The following is a 21,564-nucleotide window of genomic DNA, read 5'->3' on the forward strand; positions in this document are numbered from 1 at the left end:
AAGGGAAACATCTTTCTAGCTATAGAGAAAATGAATTTGGATAAGTTTTGGGCTCTGCCTACCCAGAGAAATATGTCATCTGTAGCCTGTCCAGTGATTCTTGTTTATTTCTTACATTTGAGCCCAATAAAAATAATGTGATGGTCACAAGATATTTTGCCCGTCATTTTGGATGTGGGGGTAATTCACTCTGGATTTGTTTATTTCAAGTGGAAAAGTTTACCCAAAATTGCCTTCTGGGCTCTTACCAAGAAGGAAGCTTACCTGGGTCTCTCTGTTTGGAGCCAGCATCTGTTGAGTCAAGACTAACTACATGGGCTATTAAAGGTCTTACTTATAATAAATAGAGAGGGAATACAGTGACTTAGGTAGGGTACACCTCTTTTTTTTTTTTTTAAACAGTGACTTATATCTGTCTGCCTTATACTTTGAACCCCCAGGACGCACAGACATTCAGGTGGTTCAGCCAGAACAACCACAGCAACCGGCGAACAAAGCCCTGGTGCTAGCAACCGGCATCACCAGCCCATCAAGAACCCAAGCCACAGGGGCTTGGCCAATGGCACAGGTGAGTGACAGTCCAAATTGCCAGCCTGGACTGAAGCAGTGGCCTCTAACCTGTTCTCATGTGGAGTCGGGACTCTGCCTATGTCAGAATGTAGGGTGGGTGAGAGAGGACTCCAATGCTAGGATGAATTCGAATCCATCACTCTTTCCATTGACCCATCTTCCTTTATCTTTGGCATATTCTGTATAGCTACGGCTATTCTCCATATGATTCTTCTAAAATATTCCTTTGCACAGAAATAAAAAGTATTGCTTATTCTGTTCATTTCTTATCAATATTGGATTTCATTGGGGGTGGGTGGCGAATCATACTTATACATTTTTTTCTTTCCTTAATTTAAGGACATGATCAGACTTAGGAAGAAAGAAAACTGAGTATTGTTGCTGGGAGCTGGGTTAGAGAAGATGGCAGCACTGTTCATGGTTGGGATTGACTGGGGGCAAAGCCACACTGGGGGGCATTCTGTGGCTGTTCCAGCTAGAGTGTTTGTGCCATCTGAGTGAACAGCCCTTCCACATTCACATAGAATATCTCTACACTTGACTCTGCTCCCCATAAGTCGGAAGGGAAGTACCTATTTCAAAACAATTCATTTGTTGTCATGCTTTTCTTCTGTCTCATCAGGTCACTATTGAATTAAAAAGAAAACTGTTCATTTTTCTAAGCATCTTGTAAAATGTCAAATCTTTAGTGACTGCTGGTTTTTGGCAATTTGTCTTAATTTGGAGCAGCTGGGAAGGGACATGAACATTGCTTTGATAAACTGTAGGTGGGGGAAGTGCAGGTATTTAAATTGGTAAATGACATCTTAATTAATTTTGTAGAGGCTTGTGATAGCAGAGGTGTGGCATGAAGGGCAGGAGATCAGAGCAGCATCACTTCTTCACATAAGCATTGTTATGACATTGTTAAAGACCTCTATGTGACAAACTCAAGTAGGAGAAATTGATTTGAGTTACTTTCTAATGACTTTCATTTCCTTTGAGAGCACCACATGAGGGCCGTAGAGCTGCTCTGATAGCTTACGGTGCTTGATTAAACTGTTACCTGTGATGGACTGCTGGGTGGAGGGCCTGTGTCTTGCAGGGCTCACTGTGCATCTTGGGACCTGCTTGAAGAACTGAGTTAACTAGCTTGCTCTGAGCTTTGAGGACTAGGATGAGCTGGAGGTGCTGTCTCAGCCTGCCTGGTACTCCCGTGCCAACCACAGTATCCCAGTTCTGGAACCATCTAGTTAGAGTGTGAATGTTCCTGTCTGTGCGAAGGGGACAGCAAGATGGTGGCTGTGGACTGTGTTATGGAAAACCATATGCAGCTCTGTGAGCTTCAGAAAACACACTTCCATTAGAAAAAATAAGTCCCTCGTGGAGAAGGACCAGCGTTTGCAAATGGAGAAGAGAAACTGGCTCTTCAGAACCAGTTATTTCCTGGAGACTTGGGCCACTTTGTTCCCCAGGGGCCTATGTTATTGTGATACTGTTTAATGTGATACAGCCACCTCCGCTTTCTTACGAAAACTATTGGTAAATTGACATTATATGCTGATGGTCTTCGAGTCACTCTTATCGACATTTAAACAGACCTGTATTTCCCTTACATTTATTTTCAGATACTTCTGTATATTGTCCTTATCTCCAGGAACATTATGTTTCAGCAGATGAGGCAGGTGTCAGCCATGTCTTCAGAAAGCCAAATATCCGTAACCCCAAAGTGCCTTGGAAATGTTTTATGGCAGTGTTTCTGAATGCCCAGTCTATTCCCAGAACCCATCTATGAAGGACAGTCATTGCATTTTAGGGATTTCTGCCTTTTAAAATACTAGGCCTTGGCCTCTGTCTCATCTCTCTCCTTTCCCCTTTTTGCCATGATGACAGCTCACCTTTGCCTCGCAGCCAGCCTGGACTTTGTGGACTCTTTAATGTCTATCCAAGGGGTACAGAAAAATCTCACCTTTCCTCGGGGGAGCAGACAGAAGTCCCCCTCTTTGGCAGTGCAAGAGCAGAAGGGGATCTGAGGATATGAATGAGGACATCTCCATCCTTCAGTACACTGCTCTTAGAACTGTGAGGACCAGTTCCAAAATGGTGGTGGTAGTGAGCCTTGCCTTCAGGAAATGTGTCCACAGACATACTGGATTTATTTAGCAAGCCTTTTGGCTGTGCTTTGCAGTTATGCATGAAAAAGACATTTGGGACAGAAACGAAGCCGAGTTCCAGGTGGTTTTTTGTGTTGTCACAACTGTAAGGTATTCATTTTTATGAAATGAAAGTGAATGGCAGCCTGTCTGTATAAATATAATATTTCTAAGTTTTAGAAGTGGTGGAATCGAGAAATAGACTAATGATATAGCACTTCATTGAGACTTGCGTGGAATGATTTACTTTCTCATTTTTTATTGAAAACTTTATCTGAAACAATTACATCTCTCGGTCCTCTCTTAAATGTGATTTCCATGCACATAGGTTGGAGTCACACTGACCGCGGTAGGATGCTGATCCCTTGTGTATGGTATGTGTGTAAGGCCCAGGGACTTGCTGGGCTTTAGTTTTCTCATTAATAAAATTAGGACAAGACATATAGATCTCCTAAGGTTGTTATAAGAATAAATTAAATAAAACATGTAGAGTGCCTGGCATGGTGCCTGGGGCATGGTAAGCTCTCAATCACTGGTAGCTTTTATCTTTATGAATAATTTCATACAGTTATAATTATGCAGCATGGGGTAGATTTTCGTTTATTCACTTTGTTATTTTTTTACATAGGCTTTTATGTATCTGGGGTCTTCTTGATTAACTTTTTTCAGTGGCCTCCTACTATTTCACAGTTAATACTCCATAATTCATTCAACCATTCCTCAATTCTTACTTATTTCCCTATTGTAAAACAAAATCCTGATGTAAACATTTTGCCCACAGCTTTGTTTCTTCTTGAATGAAGTTCTTGAGTCAAAGGATATAAATTTTTGAAGTGAGATCCAATGTATATTATCAGATTGCCTTCCAGAAGATTTGAAGCAATCATACATCCCAAGGCAATGTAAAATTTTCCTCAAGTAGTATATAAGGTTTATTCCTGAAACCTTGTAAATACTGGCTTACCATTTTGCTAACAGTTATTAAGTGCCACCTTGTTGTTTAACCTCCTTGCATTTCTTCAGTTATTAGTTGATTGTTTCTATTGTGTGATTTTTTTTTTTCCCCATAGTGTTTGATGATTCGACCTTTGGAGATATAGAAGTTTATTTTAGAGATTTGTATACTCTAGATACACCCTTTAAAAAATGTGATAAAATATACGTAACACAAAATTTACCATTTAAACCATTTTTAAGTGTGTAATTCAGTGGCATTAAGTACATTCACAATGTTGTGCAACATCACTATTCATTTCCAGAACATTTTCACCATCCCAAACTGAAACTCTGTACTCTTTAAACAATAACTTTCTCTTCTCCTCCCACACCCCAGCCCCTGGTAACCTCTATTCCACTTTATGTCTCTATGAATTTGCTTATTCTAGGTGCCTCATATTATAAGTGGAATACTTTGTCCTTTTGTGTTTGACTTATTTCATTTAGCATAGTGTTTTTAATACTTATTCATATTATAGCATGTATCAGAATTTCGTTTCTTTTTAAGGCTAATATTCCATTGTATGTGTATACCACATTTTATTTATCCATTCACCTGTTGATAGACATTTGGACTGTGTCTACTTCCTGGCTATTGTGAACAATGCTGCTGTGACATGGATGTACAACTATCTGGTTGAGTCATGCTTTCTGTTCTTTTGGCTATATACCTAAGAGTAGAATTAATGAGTCATATGGTAATTCTATGTTAACTTTTTAAGGAGCCCTCAAACTGTTTTCCAGAGCAGCTTCACCATTTTACATTCCCACCAGCAGTGAATGAGTGTTCCAGTTGTTCCACATCCTTGCCAACACTTGTTTCCCCCACCCCCCCATTTTTTGCATAATAGCCATCCTATTGGGTATGAAGTATTAGGTACAAGTTTTATATGTTATATTTATGATTTTAAGTTTCCCCTATGTCATTGTTTTGCCTTTTATCTGATTTTTGTGGCTCTTGTAGAAAAGGAGTTAAAATTTTTTTAAAGTAATTGAGCCTGAGCATTTTTTAATGTTTGTAACTTTACCTTTTGCTTCAATAATGAAAAGATTCTCTCTTGTCTATAAACTGAATAAATACTGTATTCTGTTTTATCTTTTATATGTTAAAAAATAACTCAGAATTTATAGAGGTATATCTATTTCTATACATATATAAATATGAGTGTCATGTTAAATTAATTTTTCTCTGTTTAGGGGTCCTATTTTCCTATGAACATTAATTAGTTTTCTTTTCTCATTGTGGTTTTGCTTAGTATTTATCACTTAACACATTCTTATATTCAGTGAGAATTCATTTCTGTACTCTTTTTTCATTCCATTTATTTTATTTCCAGTTTTGAACTAGGATCATGTGATTTTGATTATTGACGTGTTATATGTTTTTCTAATGTCTGGAAGGGCTAGTTCAGCTTTGTTATTTTTTCACTAGGATATTCTTTAACAGTTATACATTTTCAAAACAAATTTCAGACTTTGAATTCTTAGAAACATGGTGGAATACAAATGGAAATTGCATAAATCTGTATACTGGCCAGAGAAAGACTGAACTTTCCCATCAGGTAACATGGGATGGTGTTTTCCATTCTTGTTTTTCTTCTTTTTTCCATCTAATTCTTTTGGTTTGTTCTAGTGTTGGTTGCTCTTGAAGAGCTGAGCGATCAGTTGCATTGGAATCACATTGCTTGTGTTTCGTATTGACTGCTTTACTGTGGATTTTATGTTATGAGCTGCTCTTAGTTTAAAAAGCTTTCATTATTGGCAGTCTCCTCCTTATCCGAGTGTGGGGGCTGAAAAGACTGTGCTACATCACACACACCTAAAGATCTTGGAACACACAGTGAGTTGGCGGCATGTCTAGAATTAAGAAAAAGAATTTCCAATTCTTGATCTTTTTTTTGGCTAACTGTGACTAGTGTATTAGACTCACTACTGAATGAATATCTGATTCACGAAGTTAGAATGTTTAACCAACAACACAGAGGGAACCTTGTGAAATACAGTTGCAGTAACCAGAGGCCACTCAACTGCCATTTTACCTACTTACCCCATTTATCCTCTCATCTTGGTACCCAACTTTTCTTTCTATATGAGAAAGCCATCTAAGGCATTTTCATTTCTCCTCTCCCCTACCCCATTCCATTGTTTCTACTTCATGGTGTTCTGGGTTTGAGTATTGGTTCTGCTATTTGCTGATTGCATGGCACCTCTCTGAATGTACCTCTGTGAGCCTCAGTTTTGTCTTCAGTAAAATGGGAATAATAATATCTTCTTCATGGGACTATTGGGAAGATAAATGAACTAATGAAAGTTAACTTGCTAACGACAACCCAGGATCCTGGATTGGATCTTGGAATAGTAAAAAGACATTAGTGGAAAAACTGGCAAAATCCAAATAACGTTCTGGAGTTTAGTTAATAGTAATGTACTGATGTTAACCTTTTGGCTTTGACAAATGTGCTGTGGTTAATTAAGTATGGTAGTAATGTTATGGGAAAATGGGTGAAGGGCATACTGTTTTTGTACTACCTTTGCAAATTTTATATTAATCTAAAAATATTCCAAAATAAAAATTTTTAAAAAGTAACTGCTCTGTAAGTGGTAGGGTTACCCAAATGTGAGGTGGTTTTAGATCAGGTGTCTTTTGTTAGATTATTAGGATTGAACAAGTATTTATCGAAAGCCATTTTGCTAAGCACTGTAAAGAAGACACTATAAAGAAGAATAAAAGAGGGCTTCTGCCCTATACTCTTTCTTTCAGGAAAATAAGCTGCAAAGGCACCATCAACCGATGTCACAGGGGCTGTGGGCTCCACGAAGGGGATGAGTCTGGACTGAAGTGGTGGAGTGGGCCTTGAGGGAGGAGGGCGGAGCTGAGCAGAGAGATGGAGGCAAGAACCTTGGAGGTACAGAGTGGAAGGTGAAAAATGAAAGAAATGAATTTGACCCCATTCTCAAGAAGGGTACCATCATTTGGGAAACATAAGTTGTGTACACCAAATAATTAGGGTTACTAAGGGAATATTGGCTATCTTGAATAGAGCTAAAATGCAAAATACAGCAGCTCTCTAAGGCCTGATGAAACAGTAAGTCTATGTCTTTGATAATCCAGTTTTTCTCTCTACTTGAAGTCACATTATGGTTTGTGTATGGTGCTCTGTCACTGGTTTACCAGGTGACAGTGGTCCAGTAACTTAATTGTCTGAACTTTAGTTTCTTCTGACTATAAAGTGTGATGTGGTGGATTTACCTATGAGGTTCTTTCAAGCGCTTACGTTCTAAGAATCTGTATATACACATACACACACACTCTTTGAGAGCAGAAGAGTATAAACATGGACACAGAAAGTTTGTCAGTGCTAGACTATCTGGCTTTCATATTCTATTTCCAACTCTGAAGTTGAGGTGTAGGATAAAACTCCTTAAACAGTTGAGCTACTCTGGTGAATCAAAGGCTCTCGGATATGTCTGTGAACAAGTCCAAGTCATGGTGGGCAGCCTTCTTACTAGATTTGCAGCTGCATGAACAGTCACATCCAAATAGTGTCTTTTCCATTGGCATCTCACAGGACTCTGTTTTGTTCTTTTCCTGGTCAACCGTTTCATAGTTATTATTTTTAATAGGTAGTACATATATGGTATCAACACTTTAACAGTATAAAAGCTTAAACCGTGTAAAAAAGTTTCCTTCCTGTTTCAGTCCTCCAGCATCCAGTCCCCAGAGGCAGTTACCATTGTGTTTCTTATAATTCTTTCCAAGATATTTTTTGTCTATACAAGCATATGCCTATATATTCTTTAAACACACACACACACACACACACACACGGTAGCATAATATATATGCTGTTTTATACTTTCCCACTTAATAATTATCTTAGAAATTTTTCTAGAACTTGAAGAACTTTGCTCCTTTGCTCTCCCTGCTAACCGCAGCCAAAGATGAGGACAATTTTAGTACCAATAAGAATAATAATCACAGCAGATTGAAATATTTCAAATATATTTAAATTCGAGACCACATAATGATCTTTTAAAATTTATTTTTCAATTTCAGTTGACATACAATATATTAGTTTCAGGTATACAACACAGTGATGAGATGTTTATATACCTTACAAAGTGATCATCTCAGTAAATCTAGTACTCATGTGATACCATGCATAGTTATTACAATATTATTGACTCTATTCCCTATCATAATGATTTTTAAACAAAACAAAATTTCTTTGTTCATTTTTGGAGGATGTGAGGAAATCAACTCATTATTCTGAAAACTGTTAAATGAAAGGAAAGACTCAAGCATTTCTCCTGCCTTTTTTTTTTACAGATAGCCAATATAGCCAAATAGTTGGTGAGGAAAAGTTTTTCTTTATAGGCATGATAGAATTAGAATTTTACTGTTTTGCAAACCCTAACCAATTAATAGATTTAAGCAATAATCATCAGTGGCTGTTAACATCGCAAAAAAGAGGCAACCAGATGTCATGTGCCTCCTGATGGAAGTATACAACTCCAACTGTGCCACAAACATTGAATATATACAAAAGTATAAAGAGTATTATAATGAACTCATCACCCAGCTTCAGCTATTATTTACTCATGGCAATTTAAATTTCATCTACCCCCCACTTCTCTTTATTGCACCCACCTTCACTTCCCTCTGACCTTTCATTTATTGCACTTAAAATTTTGATGTGGCCCAACTGTGCTCCATAGAGCTTCTAGCAATTTCTATTCCTACCAGCAGTATGTGGAAATGCATTTTCTTTATACTATTATCAATGTGTGATTAAATATTTTTACTCTTGCAATATGAGAAAAAATAGTATTTTATTATAGTCTTAAATTGCATTTCTTGTCTCATTGAGATTGAGATTAAGCATCTTTTCATTTATTTAGGGATAATTTGTATTTTCTTAACTGAAGTGTTTCTGTGTTTTTGTTCTTTTTCTTACTGATTTGTAGAGCCTCTTTTTCTATCAAAGAAATTAGCCATTGGTCTGTAATACGAGTTGATAATTTTTCCAAGTTTGTTGTTTTTCTTTTGATTTTAATTTTGCTTCTGGTTTTTTTTTTTTTTTTTTTGCCATTTAGATTTTTTAAAATTTTAATGCAGTTGAATTCATCAATCTTCTATGACTTCTAGATTTCATGTAATACTTCAAAAAGTCCTTTCCACTTTGAGATTATAAAAATATTTGCTTCTGTTTCATTTTTTTTGTCAGAATCCCTACTCTATCTGCAATTTATTTTGATGTAAGGAGTGAGATAGGAATATAACTCAGTTTTATTTTTCAGTACACTACCCAATTGTCACACCACTGTTATTAAATAACCTTCTCTTTTCTGCAGTAATTTCAAATGCCACCTTTGTCATTTACTAAATTCCAGAGTATTTAATTGTTTCTGAACTTATTTATTTAATCGACATCTGCCTGTTAATGTATCAGTGCCACATTGTTTTAAGTGTTGTAGCTTTATAATATGTTAATACTTAAGAGAACTACCTCCTCTCTTACACATACACATAACACTTTATCTTTAGAATTTCATGGCAATTCTTCTGTATTTAGTTTCCTTTATAAATTTTAGAATGAATTTATTTAGTTCTCAAAAAAGTCACGATGGTTTTTTTTATTGGAATTGAGTAAAATTTATAGATTTGCATAAAGAGAATTGCCATCTGTGGTGTTTTACTAATTTGACTAAGATAGAATAGAAGTAGAAATATACAGTCTTGTATTTCTCTTGGGGAAACATCAGTTGCACAAGAGGTAGTCATTTGTTTAACAGCTAATTCAGTCTACGTGCCAGACAGTATATCATATACTGAAGAGAAAGCAAATAAATTAATTGTAGGTCATCTCTAGACTCTTATCCATTTATTAGGGTCAAGCTTGACATCACATCAGGTGAAGAAATTTTAGTTTCAGCGGATCACCAGTCTCATGTTAGCCAATAGGCTCAGAGTTATTATAATCTCGAGTTGCATTAGAGGATATGTAGAGAAAGAGAAGTAGAGAGTAGTGAGCGAGTTATTCAGGCTCTGGAGGCAGACAGCAAGCAGGGGTGTGAATTAGGTGCCCGATGACCTTGGCAGGTTATTTAATCTCTTCAGGCCTTAGTTTCCTCAACTTTAAATGGGGGAGATATTAATTGTACCTAACTCATGGGGTTGTGTGTGAGGCTTAAATGAGAGAATCCAAAATGCCTTTGCACTTTGCTGGCACATACTGGTGTCCTGTAAATGTTAATATCATTTATATTGGAAATCTGACTCTGCTGGTGTGATGGTATCTGATTTATTATGTTCAGTTCCTGATAGCATTATTTAGGAGAGGCAGTAGAAAAAAGATCTATAAGTGGGCAGAAACGTTGATGAAATAGTAGGCCTTTTTACTGGAAAAGGGGAGGTGAATGAGAAACAGAATGACCAGATACTGATATTGTATTGCTAAGGGATAAAGACTAAGACCAGCTAGTGGAATCACCTTAACATAAGAAAAAACTTTCTGGCAGGTACATCTGTTCAACAATGGAATGAGTCTGTAGTGAGCTCCCTGTCGGAAGAAATGTTCAAGAAGAATCTGGGTAGCCATTTGTTAGGGAAACTGCAAAAAGAATTTCTGATTTAGGAAGATGAGGCGAAATGGACAACTACGGCATTTTCCTGTGAAATTCTAGTATAAATGTACACAATGGAATCACATATGTAGAAAATTCTCTACATTTGCCTTATCCATTTTCAAAGAATTTTCTATATATGAATCAAAACCTTTGAAACTTTGATCCTTTTTGAGTAAGAGGATATTGAAGCGCCTCAGGGTCCTTGTGAACATGTATTAGCATCAAAGAAATGAAGATATGGAGAAATAAGGAAACTTGAGAACCAGCTTATTTCATTTCTGTTTCTCTGTCTATTGTTACCTCGGAGATAAGTCCCTTATCTTTGGAGCCCCATCCTTTTCATCTAGAGTATTTATTAATCCTTACTCCCTGCTTTGGGCATGAGTCCTTAAAAGAATAAGCATATTATTGGAAGTTTTCTCTCTCTTAGTATGTGTGGAGCTTTTTGAAGGAAGGTGCTATTTGTACCTAGCAGACAAATGACAAGTTTAAAGAAAAGTATATGACTCTATAAACTTGTATATTAGGAAAATTTAATAAATTTCTATAGGAGAGATACTATTTATTTAATAATCTATTTATTCCAGATCCATCTCCCAGTTTTCTTACAGCAGGCCATTTACTGACTTGCTGTAATTTCCAAAAGTTATATTCTGTAAAACTTTTTGCTGTCATTGGATACATGCACAGTCACATTGTAGGTATTGTGTTATCACATTAAAAGAAAAACCTAGTGAATGTGAACATAAGGCTTATTCGATTTCTAAAATATGAGTTCTGTGTTTTCAGTGAATGACGAACCTGTTACAGTCCCTGATCCCGAAGAAACCTCTGTTGTTGGTGTGACATCCCCACCAGTGGCAGCATCGACTGTTACCCTGAACCCCAACACAACATCTCTCCCTGCTCCAGCCACGCCAGCTGAAGGAGAGCAGCCCAGCACTTCAGGCACACAGCAGCTCCCGGTGGCTGCCCAGGCCCCTGATGCTCTGCCTGCTGGGTAAGTAGCCTTCTGTCCCACAACAGTGCTTTTCACCCCTCCAAAGACTGAGGCGCCTTCACCAGGGCAGAAACAACATGGTTATTTACTACCTAGTGGCTTGGAGTCTTTGGGAGGCTGCTATGCTTAGGAATAAGGGAGAGAGGAAGAACCGCTTGTTCTACATAAATCTTAAAAAGAATCTAAATTATCTAGGGCAGAATCAATGCTACCTTATACCATGACTTGAAATGAACAGCTTGACTCAAAGAGTACAGCCTTTATGGAACAAGGAGCTCATTTTACCTTCTGAAATCATTGGAGGGTGTTTGCCTAGATCTTACCTAGAAAACAGCTTTTCTCTCTTGAATTCTATCTTAATGGCCTATGGAAGACTTTAGGCTCTGAATGTTATTCCTTTAATAGGGCTCATATAAACATGGGCTACTAGTTTTCTTGCCTTCTTTTAGTTCAGAATTAAATCTGGTGGTAAAGACCTTGGATGATAAGAAGATGGCCCCAGTAAGCCAAAAAGAATTTCAAGTTTGGCCACATAGTGAGTGGAGATTAAGAGCATGGGTTTGAATCCCCACGTGAGCCTATTTGACCTTACCTGAGTGGCTTACTGTCCCAGGGACAGTAAGCTCCCACCCTGCCACAGGCCGAAACACTTTTCCAAGGTAGAGTTTGGAGGTAATAATCATGCATATCTCCCCAGGAAGTTAAGGGACTCAGATTAGATAGTGTATGTGAGGCACTCACCCGATGGTGCGCATTACAACTGGTGAATGATATTTTTGAAGTGTTTGTGAGGGAACCATAAAGGAAGAGAATGGTTCTGAAGTGGGAAATGAAGCCTTATCTTAGGACTGCTGTTCATAGTCAGGAGCCAGTCCCATTGTGGTCCTGCTGTCCTTCTTGGTTATCAGTTTGGAACTGAAGAAACCAGTGTCCATATCGCCACAGTCACCGTCAAATAAAGTGCGATGAAGATATGATAAGTATTGCAAATAGTTCTTAATACCTTACGTCTATAGAGAATTGAGAGTATTGAGAAGTGGCTCTGAAAAGTGTTTTGCAAAGTTTTTGATTTTGTGAAATGGTTAATTTAACCAATTGATTAACCAGTTACTGTGTCTAACTGGTACCTACAGAGATTTCTTGTCTCTTTAGTATGTGGTAAGGAATACTCGAAAGACCTTTGGTTTATAATTTCAAATCTGTATATAATTTGGGGGGAGCAGAGCAGGATCATTCTGGCAGAAAGGAAAAAAAATGGCTGCCTCTGTCCCCTGTGAGCTGTTTGTTTTCTTTCCGCTGAGCAAATGCCTGGAAGGCCAGCTTCACTCTTGTGTCAGTCACAGGCAATTAGGGCTAATGGCTCAACGTGTCTTTATGTAGGGCGTGTGTGTGGGTTACTGTTCTCCGGGATTGGGCTCTTCCTGTTTCCAGGCAGCTGGAAAACTCAGGGCTCTGAAAACGTTCTTTATTCTAAGTCTGGCGGATGGAGTGGCCCAGGGAAGTTGATTCTCCGCCCCCACCCTGCCACAGGCCGAAACACTTTTCCGAGGTAGAGTTTGGACAATGTCTTTTCCTTAGAGCATTTACGACATGAGGAGGCCTGTACGTGGCTCTGGGGAGGCTGCTGCCCACTTTCCCAATGCCAGAGAAGTGCACTGGGACTCAGTTTTCCATCTTAAGACGCCCATACCTAAGACATCAGGGAGGCCTGGAGATCATTGGCTGCTTAGCTGGAGATTGCCACCAGCACGGCTGAGTGTATGGCGGTGAATGTGGAGGCTTTCAGTTTACTGCTCTGTGGTGGTAACTCAGAAAGGGCACATGTTGTATGGTGACTTTGGCAATTCATAGACCTAGCGTCCCCGCCCCAGATTATTTACAAGTTTAGGAGATCCAGACATGGGTTATTCTTTTATTCCTGATATCATGGTTTTAGGAGTCGGGGGACCAATTTTAACCTTTTAAAATAAAATTCTGAGGATGTGGTTCCAAAGTGTAGTGGTTGCACGTCTGCTTTACACTCAGAAAGTCCTGGATTTGCACCCTAGTGGAGCCATGGTCCATGGTCTATGGCCATGCTACCCTGAACAAGCCCAATGTCTGATTTCGGAAGCTAAGCAGGGTCAGGCCTGGTTAGTACTTGGATGGGAGACCACTTAGGAAGACCAGGCACTGTAGGCATAAATAATAATAAAAAAATTTTTAAAAATAAATAAATTAAAATAAAATTCCGAGCCTGACATTTCACCACTTAGAATACTGCAGTGGCTTCCTAGTATTTTTAGGGATAAATTCTCAAATTCTTGATAAGGCCTGAAAGCCCTGCATGATAGGACCCCACATACCCCTCAAGCCTTTCATTAAAGGCACTCCCTGCTTTTGCTGTCCAAGCCCTAGCCATAATAATTTATTTCAGTTGGACAAATGTACCACTCATTTTCTGGACTTGGGACCTTCCACCATGCTGGTTGCTGTTTCTGAAACCTTTCTCAGCACTTTGTCCATTAATTCCTAACCATCTTCAAGTCTCGGCTTAGTTAGGACTTCCTCTGGAAATCCTTCCTTGATCCGTGGTAGACAAAGTCAGATCGCTCTGTGTACTGTAACTCTGCTCACATGTGTAATTGCTTGTTTCATGTCTCTCTGCCCTTCTGGGCTATAAACACCAAGATGGCAGAGAGCCTGGCACAAAGTAGGCTCCTAAGACATATTTGTAAAGAATAAATTTAAATGCCATCCTTTTTTTCTCCACCTGGATGAATGTTTTCTGCTTCCTTGATACCTCAAATAAAGAGCAACTATGACAGGTATATTGCATTTTCTTACCAAGAGCAAGAGCTTAAGGCAACATTCACTGGGTTGACTGGCTTTGGGTTTGAATATGCATCTCTGACGGGATCAGGATGTTCTTCCCTGCTCACTAGGGGTCCTCATACACTGCGAGATACCATGGAGCATGTCTCCTCTTTGCTAAGGCATTTCTGAGCCATGCTAGATATTTTTTTCAGGGCATCCAGCTGACTTTTTCTCTTTCCACCTTCATCTTCTCAACTTCTTAAGTCTCTTAGTGAGCAATCGATTCACTTGGCAATCCCTCGGACTTACTTTTCCAGTTGCTGCACTGCCTTTCTGAAACTTGCAGCAGTTGAGACTGGTCATAAAGAGGTTACACATGTCCGTATGTTTTAAGGACTAAAGCCTATCGAAAGCTGGGCTGCTAAGTCCTAATAGAACACCCCTCATTACTTTTGTCCTTGTCTCCAAACCCTCCTGCTTTCTGTACCTTTAAACTTAATTAGCATGGGAGAAGCCAACTGGAAGGGTGTGGTGTTTTCAGCTTGTGAATGTCCATTAAAGGAGGGAGTGCCAGGAAGGCTCAGGAGACATGGCGAGATAGTGGTCCAGGCAGCCGGCAATGGGGAATGAGGCCACTTTGATCAGCTGGCCCTGCATCTGGTTTTTATCAGCACCAAGCCCACTTGGGGGACCGAATGCTCATTAACAGACCCTGTGTACATGGCTTAGATAAACTCCAAGCGCGTCCCAGGCTCTGTAGCTCACTCAGTCCCTAGCACACAGAGGCACATTATTTCACTCTGGCAGCCCGCGCTCTGCTGTGGTTTCTTACATAAGGGCGGCCGTTGTGTTTGGACTGCCGACTTACCTCAGCATTGCCATTTCACACCATCCTTTTTCTCCTGCAGTCATTGGCCGCCCTGTCCATTTCCTGCCTCAGAGTAGAATTAATTCAGGAGGGATGTTTTCTAGATCTTTGGGATTTGCCATTTTCCCTACCCCCATGCGCAGTTATAGAGATCCAGAGACCCTTTTCTCTAGGTGGTCCTTAAGACACTATCCTTTATGACAACCTTGTCAGAGTTCTTTGATATTTTGTTTGTAGAGATCCTTTAAGAGATGTTGGAATTTGGAACTTCCATGCTAAGTTATAAACTAGCTTCTGCCATTGATTTTTCATTCCAAATTCAATTTTGGTCCTAGCCAAAGATACTTACCCAAGGAGTTTTAAAACGGTGCTTTTCAAACTATCTGTAAAGAACCAATCTTTTTCCTTCTGCTGTTTTTTATTTCGTTTTGTTTTATTTTTTTATCATTTTTTTATGAATCCTTATTTTTGTTCTGTGTTCAATGAGATGAATCTACTGTTCCTATATTTGGATGGTGTGTTAATGTCACATTGGTACAGAGGCTTCTAAGTGCTTAGAAACTTCTGTACTTTCTGGTCACTGAACAGTAACAGTTTGGGCTGTGGGCCATACTTTGAGTAGCACCGTTTTAAAGGATCATACTAGGAGACTCTGTGCCTTTGTGCAGAATATGGTTTAGTTTTTGACTCTGTAAGGATTATTATGTGCTTAGGTAATGACAAATAGTGCATGCTTTTCTCTTCCTCTGCATCATTTCAGGATGAAAGCCTTATTTTCTATTGTTGTTGGGACTGGGCCATGAGATATTCTCACTCTACTATATGTATATATTAATGTATAATTTATGAATTTTCATTTTTATTACACTTTCTTGAGAACTTCTCAAGGGCAGGGATTATTGTGTCCATCTTTGTATCCCCAACACCTAGAATAGTACTTGGCTTCTTGGAAGATGGAGTGAGAAGTGTTTGTTGAATGACTAGATAGATACATAATTTCATTCTCAGTAACCCTTAAAATTTTTTTTGAAAAAAAAAAAATGGAAGAAGAAAGAAGTACAACAATAAACAAACACCTTGATTAACCACTGATGCTTTTCATGCGCCTCGTGTCTACTTTTTCCTGACCATTAATAATATCTAACATGTGTTAAATGTTTCCAGTGTTTTATGGAGTGCCCTGTTTTTTGTTGTTGTCATTGTTAATTCTCGTCTGATTTTATTTATAAAACAATATTTTCTACTCCTGTTAAAAAAATAAAAATTATATGTTCGCTTGTATACCAATGCGTTTTAGCAATAGGTGGCTTTCTTTTACTTTATTTTTTTTTTCCTTCCCCCTCTCCCCCACCCTCTGGTAACCACTAGTCCATTGTCCATGTCCATGAGTCTCTGTTTGTCCTGTTCATTTGTTGCTTTTAGGTTTATATCCCACATATGAGTGATATCATGTGGTTTTCAACTTTTTCTGTCTGGCTTATTTGGCTTAGCATGATTATCTTGAGGTCCATCCATGTTGTTGCAAATGGCAGTATTTCATCTCTTCTTATGGCTGATGGAGTGCTCCATTTTGTGAGTGGGTTATTTTACGGAGTCTTTAAAACACTGAGTGGTAGCCATTTTTATCCTCATTTTGCAGATGAGGAAACCTTAAACAATTTGCCTGAGACCACATATACATACACGTACACATAAACACACATTTACCAAAGTTTGATAATCTTACGATATGTGCTTTTAAATTTATTTTTTATTGTAAAATATTTTAAGCATGCAGATGAGAATGGATGTTACTTTCGATTTAATGAAAGAACAGTATATTTTTAAATGACTTGAACAGCCATTATAGATATAACATCTTTTATTTTACTAATTCTCCATTTGAGGGAATTTAGGTTGTTTCCAGTTTTTCTGTAACATGCTACAACATACTATGACAGATGCAGTTATAGCTAAATCTTTGACGTGTAATTATTGCCTTAGAGTGTATCCTAGAAGCAGAGTTGCAGAGTTTAAGGGCATTCACCCAGGAATGGGTTTTGGCCACATTGTCAGATTACTCTTTGGAAGAATATACCCATTTTTGCTCCTACCACTTTTTTTTTTTTTTAAAGAGTGACTATTTCCCCACATTGCCACATTTACCTGCAAAGTTTTTTATGTGCAAAATGTTAAAAAAAAAATTTTTTTATAGACACCATCTCCAGGAATCATCTTACCTCCATATGTTTTAATGTTGCCAACTTCTATAGAAGAGCGTTGGGCGAAGAAAGTGGGATGGTTGAAGAAGAATGAGAAGAAAACAGACTTAGTTCAGAAGCCTCTGTAGCTACCACTGTGCCATCCTGTGTGTAAAGGGCATAAAGTGTTGGTTGTTGACCGTTTTACAAACGGGGTTACTGTGCTGCGATTTAAAGGAAAGCTCAGTATTTCAAGAAAGGTTCTTGGGGGAAGGACCGAGTTTAACACATTTCCTATGCAGTTTACAAAGGACCTACTGAGGCAGCGAAAACAGTGAGCAGGAGATGTATTTCATTGCACACAGATTTCTTACTTATAAAACAGTCTGAAAATGTTTCTACAGAGGAAATAAATTTTATGGCTCTCCCAGGAAATGGCCAGAGCTTGGAGAATAGGACTCATTCACAATCATTTATTATAAGGATATACAGTAAGAAAATATTAATTCCATTTAGTTTTTGCCTGCAGGAAATTGAATTTTTTCATAGATAGCTTTAAGAATACTTAAATATTTTTAGTGTATTTTTCTGAAGTTTAGTTTTTGTCTAAGTAACTATCAAGGCATCTTTTCTTTGGGGTGTGTAAGGTTCTGGTGTGACTTTGTTTTTTAATGGAGAAGAAAGCGTATTTTGAATGAGGGTCAGATTTACTAATGCTCAATGTGTTAATAAGAGTTAGCAAATTAATAAATAATACAAGTTAATAATGCTTGTACCAAGGTAGAATTTTTGAGCATGTTGATATTTAATTTATAAAGGCCATTTTAAGAGAACATCTCTGATACTAACCTGCACCCCTTATCCAGCTTTAATTCTCTTTCCAACTTAATCCTACTCTTGGTGAAACTCATTCTGTTCAAACAGGGGGATCTGACCAAGAAATACATTGATCAAGATGGCTGAATACACAGTATAATGGCAGGTCATTGAGAATTAATTTTTTGAAGACCTTTTAGGAAACCGTCCACAAGAAAATGTGGTTCAGGTGGCCAGACAATTTCCTTTCAGGATAACATAGGAAATAAATGTTTAGATGTCTTCCACATAATGGATTGATAGTGAGAGGTTTGCGGCATGGGCATGGACGATATACACTGAATAAAGAACAGGTAAAATCCATTGAGCAAAGGTAATTTCAGATTTAAAAAAAGTACCTAAGATTAATTGAATATGGACACTGCTTTTAAATACTTTCAGATACAAAGACCTTGTGTAGTCTCTGGTTCAACTGAATGTTACTGATTTGAAGGCCAGGGAGCAATGTGTTGGGGAGGGATCTGAATCAAGCTTGATGCTTTGAACACTGTTTCTGAGTGCATCAAAGAAAGCTATTCAGTGGGAGAGGATATGACCCACGTGACCAGGATATAGTATTGAGACCCGTGGGTAGTTTGATTGAAAAGCCTTTTAATCTCAGTGTGAAGAAGATGCTTATAATGCACAGAAACCTAACCCCTGACAGGGATGTGCTGATGAAAGGTTACTGCCAGTATCACTTTCTTGGTGCGGGGAGACCAAACCAAGACAGTCAGAAGGCTTAATCTATGTGGGTCAGCAGTTACTGAGGAGAAATGGGAATCAAGAGGCTTGTTTGATTAACAATAGAATTGACCGACTGTGCCACATAAATGAAGGGAAGAGATTTGTATGAATCCTGAGGTGCCGTGCAGGTAAGGGAGGAGTTGAGAGTTCTCTAAGCAAAGCAGCTAGGACAGGTCATGGATCAGGGAGGACCCACATGGACATTTAATCCAAGCAGGGCTCCAATTTTGAAAGGAAAAATGTAGATAGCAAAAAAAAAAAAAAGGTAATGGAAGAAAAGTCTTACTTTTCTAGCTAAGCCAGTTAAGAGGGTTCATAGGAGGACATTGAGATTTACCAGACAATGACATTTCCTGAAAGAGAGACTTTCATTTCTAGGATCAACTGGGATCAAAGATGGAATGGAAAGATCTTGTCTAGACTGGGAAAGAGCTGCTGTAACTCTGGAATATAAGCAAAGAGGACTTCACCCTGATTTTCTTTTTGGCAGTGTATGGGAAGACCTCCGTGTCAATTAACAGCATTTACTTCATGAGATTTCAAGTGTTATCCCATCTTTAAATTAAAATATTAGCCAAAGTATTAAAAAACCAAAGTGTTCTCCTTGCCCAAAATGAAATATAAAAGAAGTCAAAAGTAGGAGCCTACTTATCAGATGAAAATTGTAACAAGAGAATTTTTGGAATAGGTCTTTTAGTGTCTTTTATCTCCAGTTGCTACAGTAAATATCTTGTCTTTACTAAAGGGGCAGTGCCATCCACATACATGGACAGTTTTCCAAATAGTGACTGAAAAATGAGCAAGCTAATTTCGTTGGTGCTTTTATGCCACGAAATTGCCAAGGAATGGAGAGATAGAACTAACTTCTTAGGGAAGGTTGAGGAGTTCTCAGCTGCTTAAGTCTTATGAACAAACCTTATGAAAGCATTTGCTGCCATTGCCTCAGGGAGTTTCTATATTTCAGTACTCACCCTAAAGCCAAGTATGTTTCTCAAGACTTTCCTCATTTCCAAATTCAAATGAATAAAAAGGATGTCATATTTGCTCTCTTACTGGGCAGACAGGAAGAGTTTGGAGAGCTGATGTGAAGCTACAGTATATTAGCCTGCCTGTGCTGCTGAAAGGTGCCCCACAGATGCCCACAAATGGGACACCAGCCTCTTGAGCTGGCAATATTTGTTACTCTTTTGTTCTTAATTTAGAGGGACATCCATAGGGAGAAGATCTTTAACTTCTCAGGTCACTTCTGCCAGAAGATTCTGCCCTTTTAATAAAATACTGAATGAAATTTGAGGATCTTCCTTTTACAGTGAGAGGAACCAGGGCACCTAGGTCAAATCACCAGTATCCACTTCATCCAGAACCATGAGCAAGAATACCCAGGAGAGAAAATGTTCTTGAATGCAAGTTTGGGTCTCCTCAACCCAGTAGTTAGTTGATCCCTTCTGAGGAGTGGGAGTGTGGAACTCCTGGACCTCACTGCTTCCAGGGTTAATGCTGCCAGTGACGCACGGTGTGCAACCTCTTCTGGTAGATCATATCTGGACAGAGGATTGTGATTAAAACAGAGCCTAGAAATGAACATGGTGGACCCATTATAATTTTTCCATAGTCGTCTTGATTCTACAGGGCCCCCTGCCTGGACTCCAGTGCTAGGGAAAGCTGTTCACTTTGAGATGGGAATTGGGAAGGCACCTGATACTTTGTCTGCCGGGCAGTAGGTTCCCTGTAAATTCCAATTGACCTTGCTTTTCCTCCTTTCTTCCTCTCAGCATGACATGGTGGTAAAACTCAAGGGCTAGGGAGTCAGAGCTGAATTTGAATGTCATGTAAGAGTTATGTAGCTTCTCCAAGCCTGTTTCTCAATGGTGATGGCTCTTCCTGCCTTAAAGGATGGAGGCAAGGACTGCATGCGGTACAACATGAGCCCGTGGCTCATTGTGTGATGGCACCCCTCTTCTCTTCCTTGCCTTAAAAACCTTATGTATATCTTGTATCTGAACTAGCCTTATAGGGGCTGATCGGTACAGTCCACTGATATATTAAAAATGGTATTGAATGAAGTTAATGTCTATCAGAGTAGACACATCAGGCTTTATAATAGAAGTCAGGATGTTTATTTCAGTGTACAGTTAACTCTGCTATAACATATGTGTTCATAAAAATTACCGTGCTATGTAAAAATCACACAATAAAAAAACCACAAGGAGTATGGGAAAAATGTGTTAGAGGCATGACACTCAAAAACTTGTCAGTGACACACACAAAATAGGAAACTAATAATGCTTGTAGCATAGTTTTACATATTAAATGTTTGAAATACATAACACTACAATAAATATGGCACATTTCCATGAGAAGACCTGAAGTTTGCTTATGAAAGCAACTGTCAGAAGGGTTTGTGAGTCTTGTTATGAAGTTGTGCAAGGAGAGTTATCTGAAATCAGACAGGAGTTATAACACCAGATGTGGATGGGCATGGCATATAACTTGGTAAACTGAGGTAGCTGGTAGATGCGTGTGGCTTTTGTGTTTTCCTAAGTGACTATCAGCTGGGGCAAGTCTTCTGTGTTCATTTAGTGTTTCTCAAAGGTAAAATCATGCATAAAGAAACATAAATTGCATTATGTTCACAGTGTTCCCTCATATATCAATCACATGGAATAGATCTGCATTTTCAAAACAAGTGTTTCAGCAGAACTGACTGTTTCAGCTTCCTGGAAAAGGTCACCTCCCCTTAGACGTACCCTAAAGTAGAAGTAAATAAAATCAGTGTAAAACATAAAGGCT

The 21,564-nt window shown here is 38.5% G+C and overlaps 1 protein-coding gene and 1 pseudogene across 3 annotated transcripts in view; both read left to right on the forward strand.

Annotated features, from left to right (window-relative positions):
• WWP2 (WW domain containing E3 ubiquitin protein ligase 2) overlaps window positions 1-21,564 on the forward strand; it is a 122,521-nt gene that overhangs the window by 71,244 nt on the left and 29,713 nt on the right. For all 3 annotated transcript variants that reach the window (XM_039851857.1, XM_039851858.1, XM_039851859.1), the window contains exons 7-8: window positions 441-568; window positions 11,118-11,328. In XM_039851857.1, coding sequence (XP_039707791.1) covers window positions 441-568; window positions 11,118-11,328 — 339 coding nt within the window. The remainder of the gene's footprint in view (window positions 1-440; window positions 569-11,117; window positions 11,329-21,564) is intronic.
• On the forward strand, window positions 13,394-13,509 carry LOC120593973 (uncharacterized; annotated as a pseudogene).

Source organism: Pteropus medius, unplaced genomic scaffold (genome assembly GCF_902729225.1).
Source record: "Pteropus medius unplaced genomic scaffold, Ma_sr-lr_union100, whole genome shotgun sequence".
Taxonomy (NCBI): Eukaryota; Metazoa; Chordata; class Mammalia; order Chiroptera; family Pteropodidae; genus Pteropus; species Pteropus medius.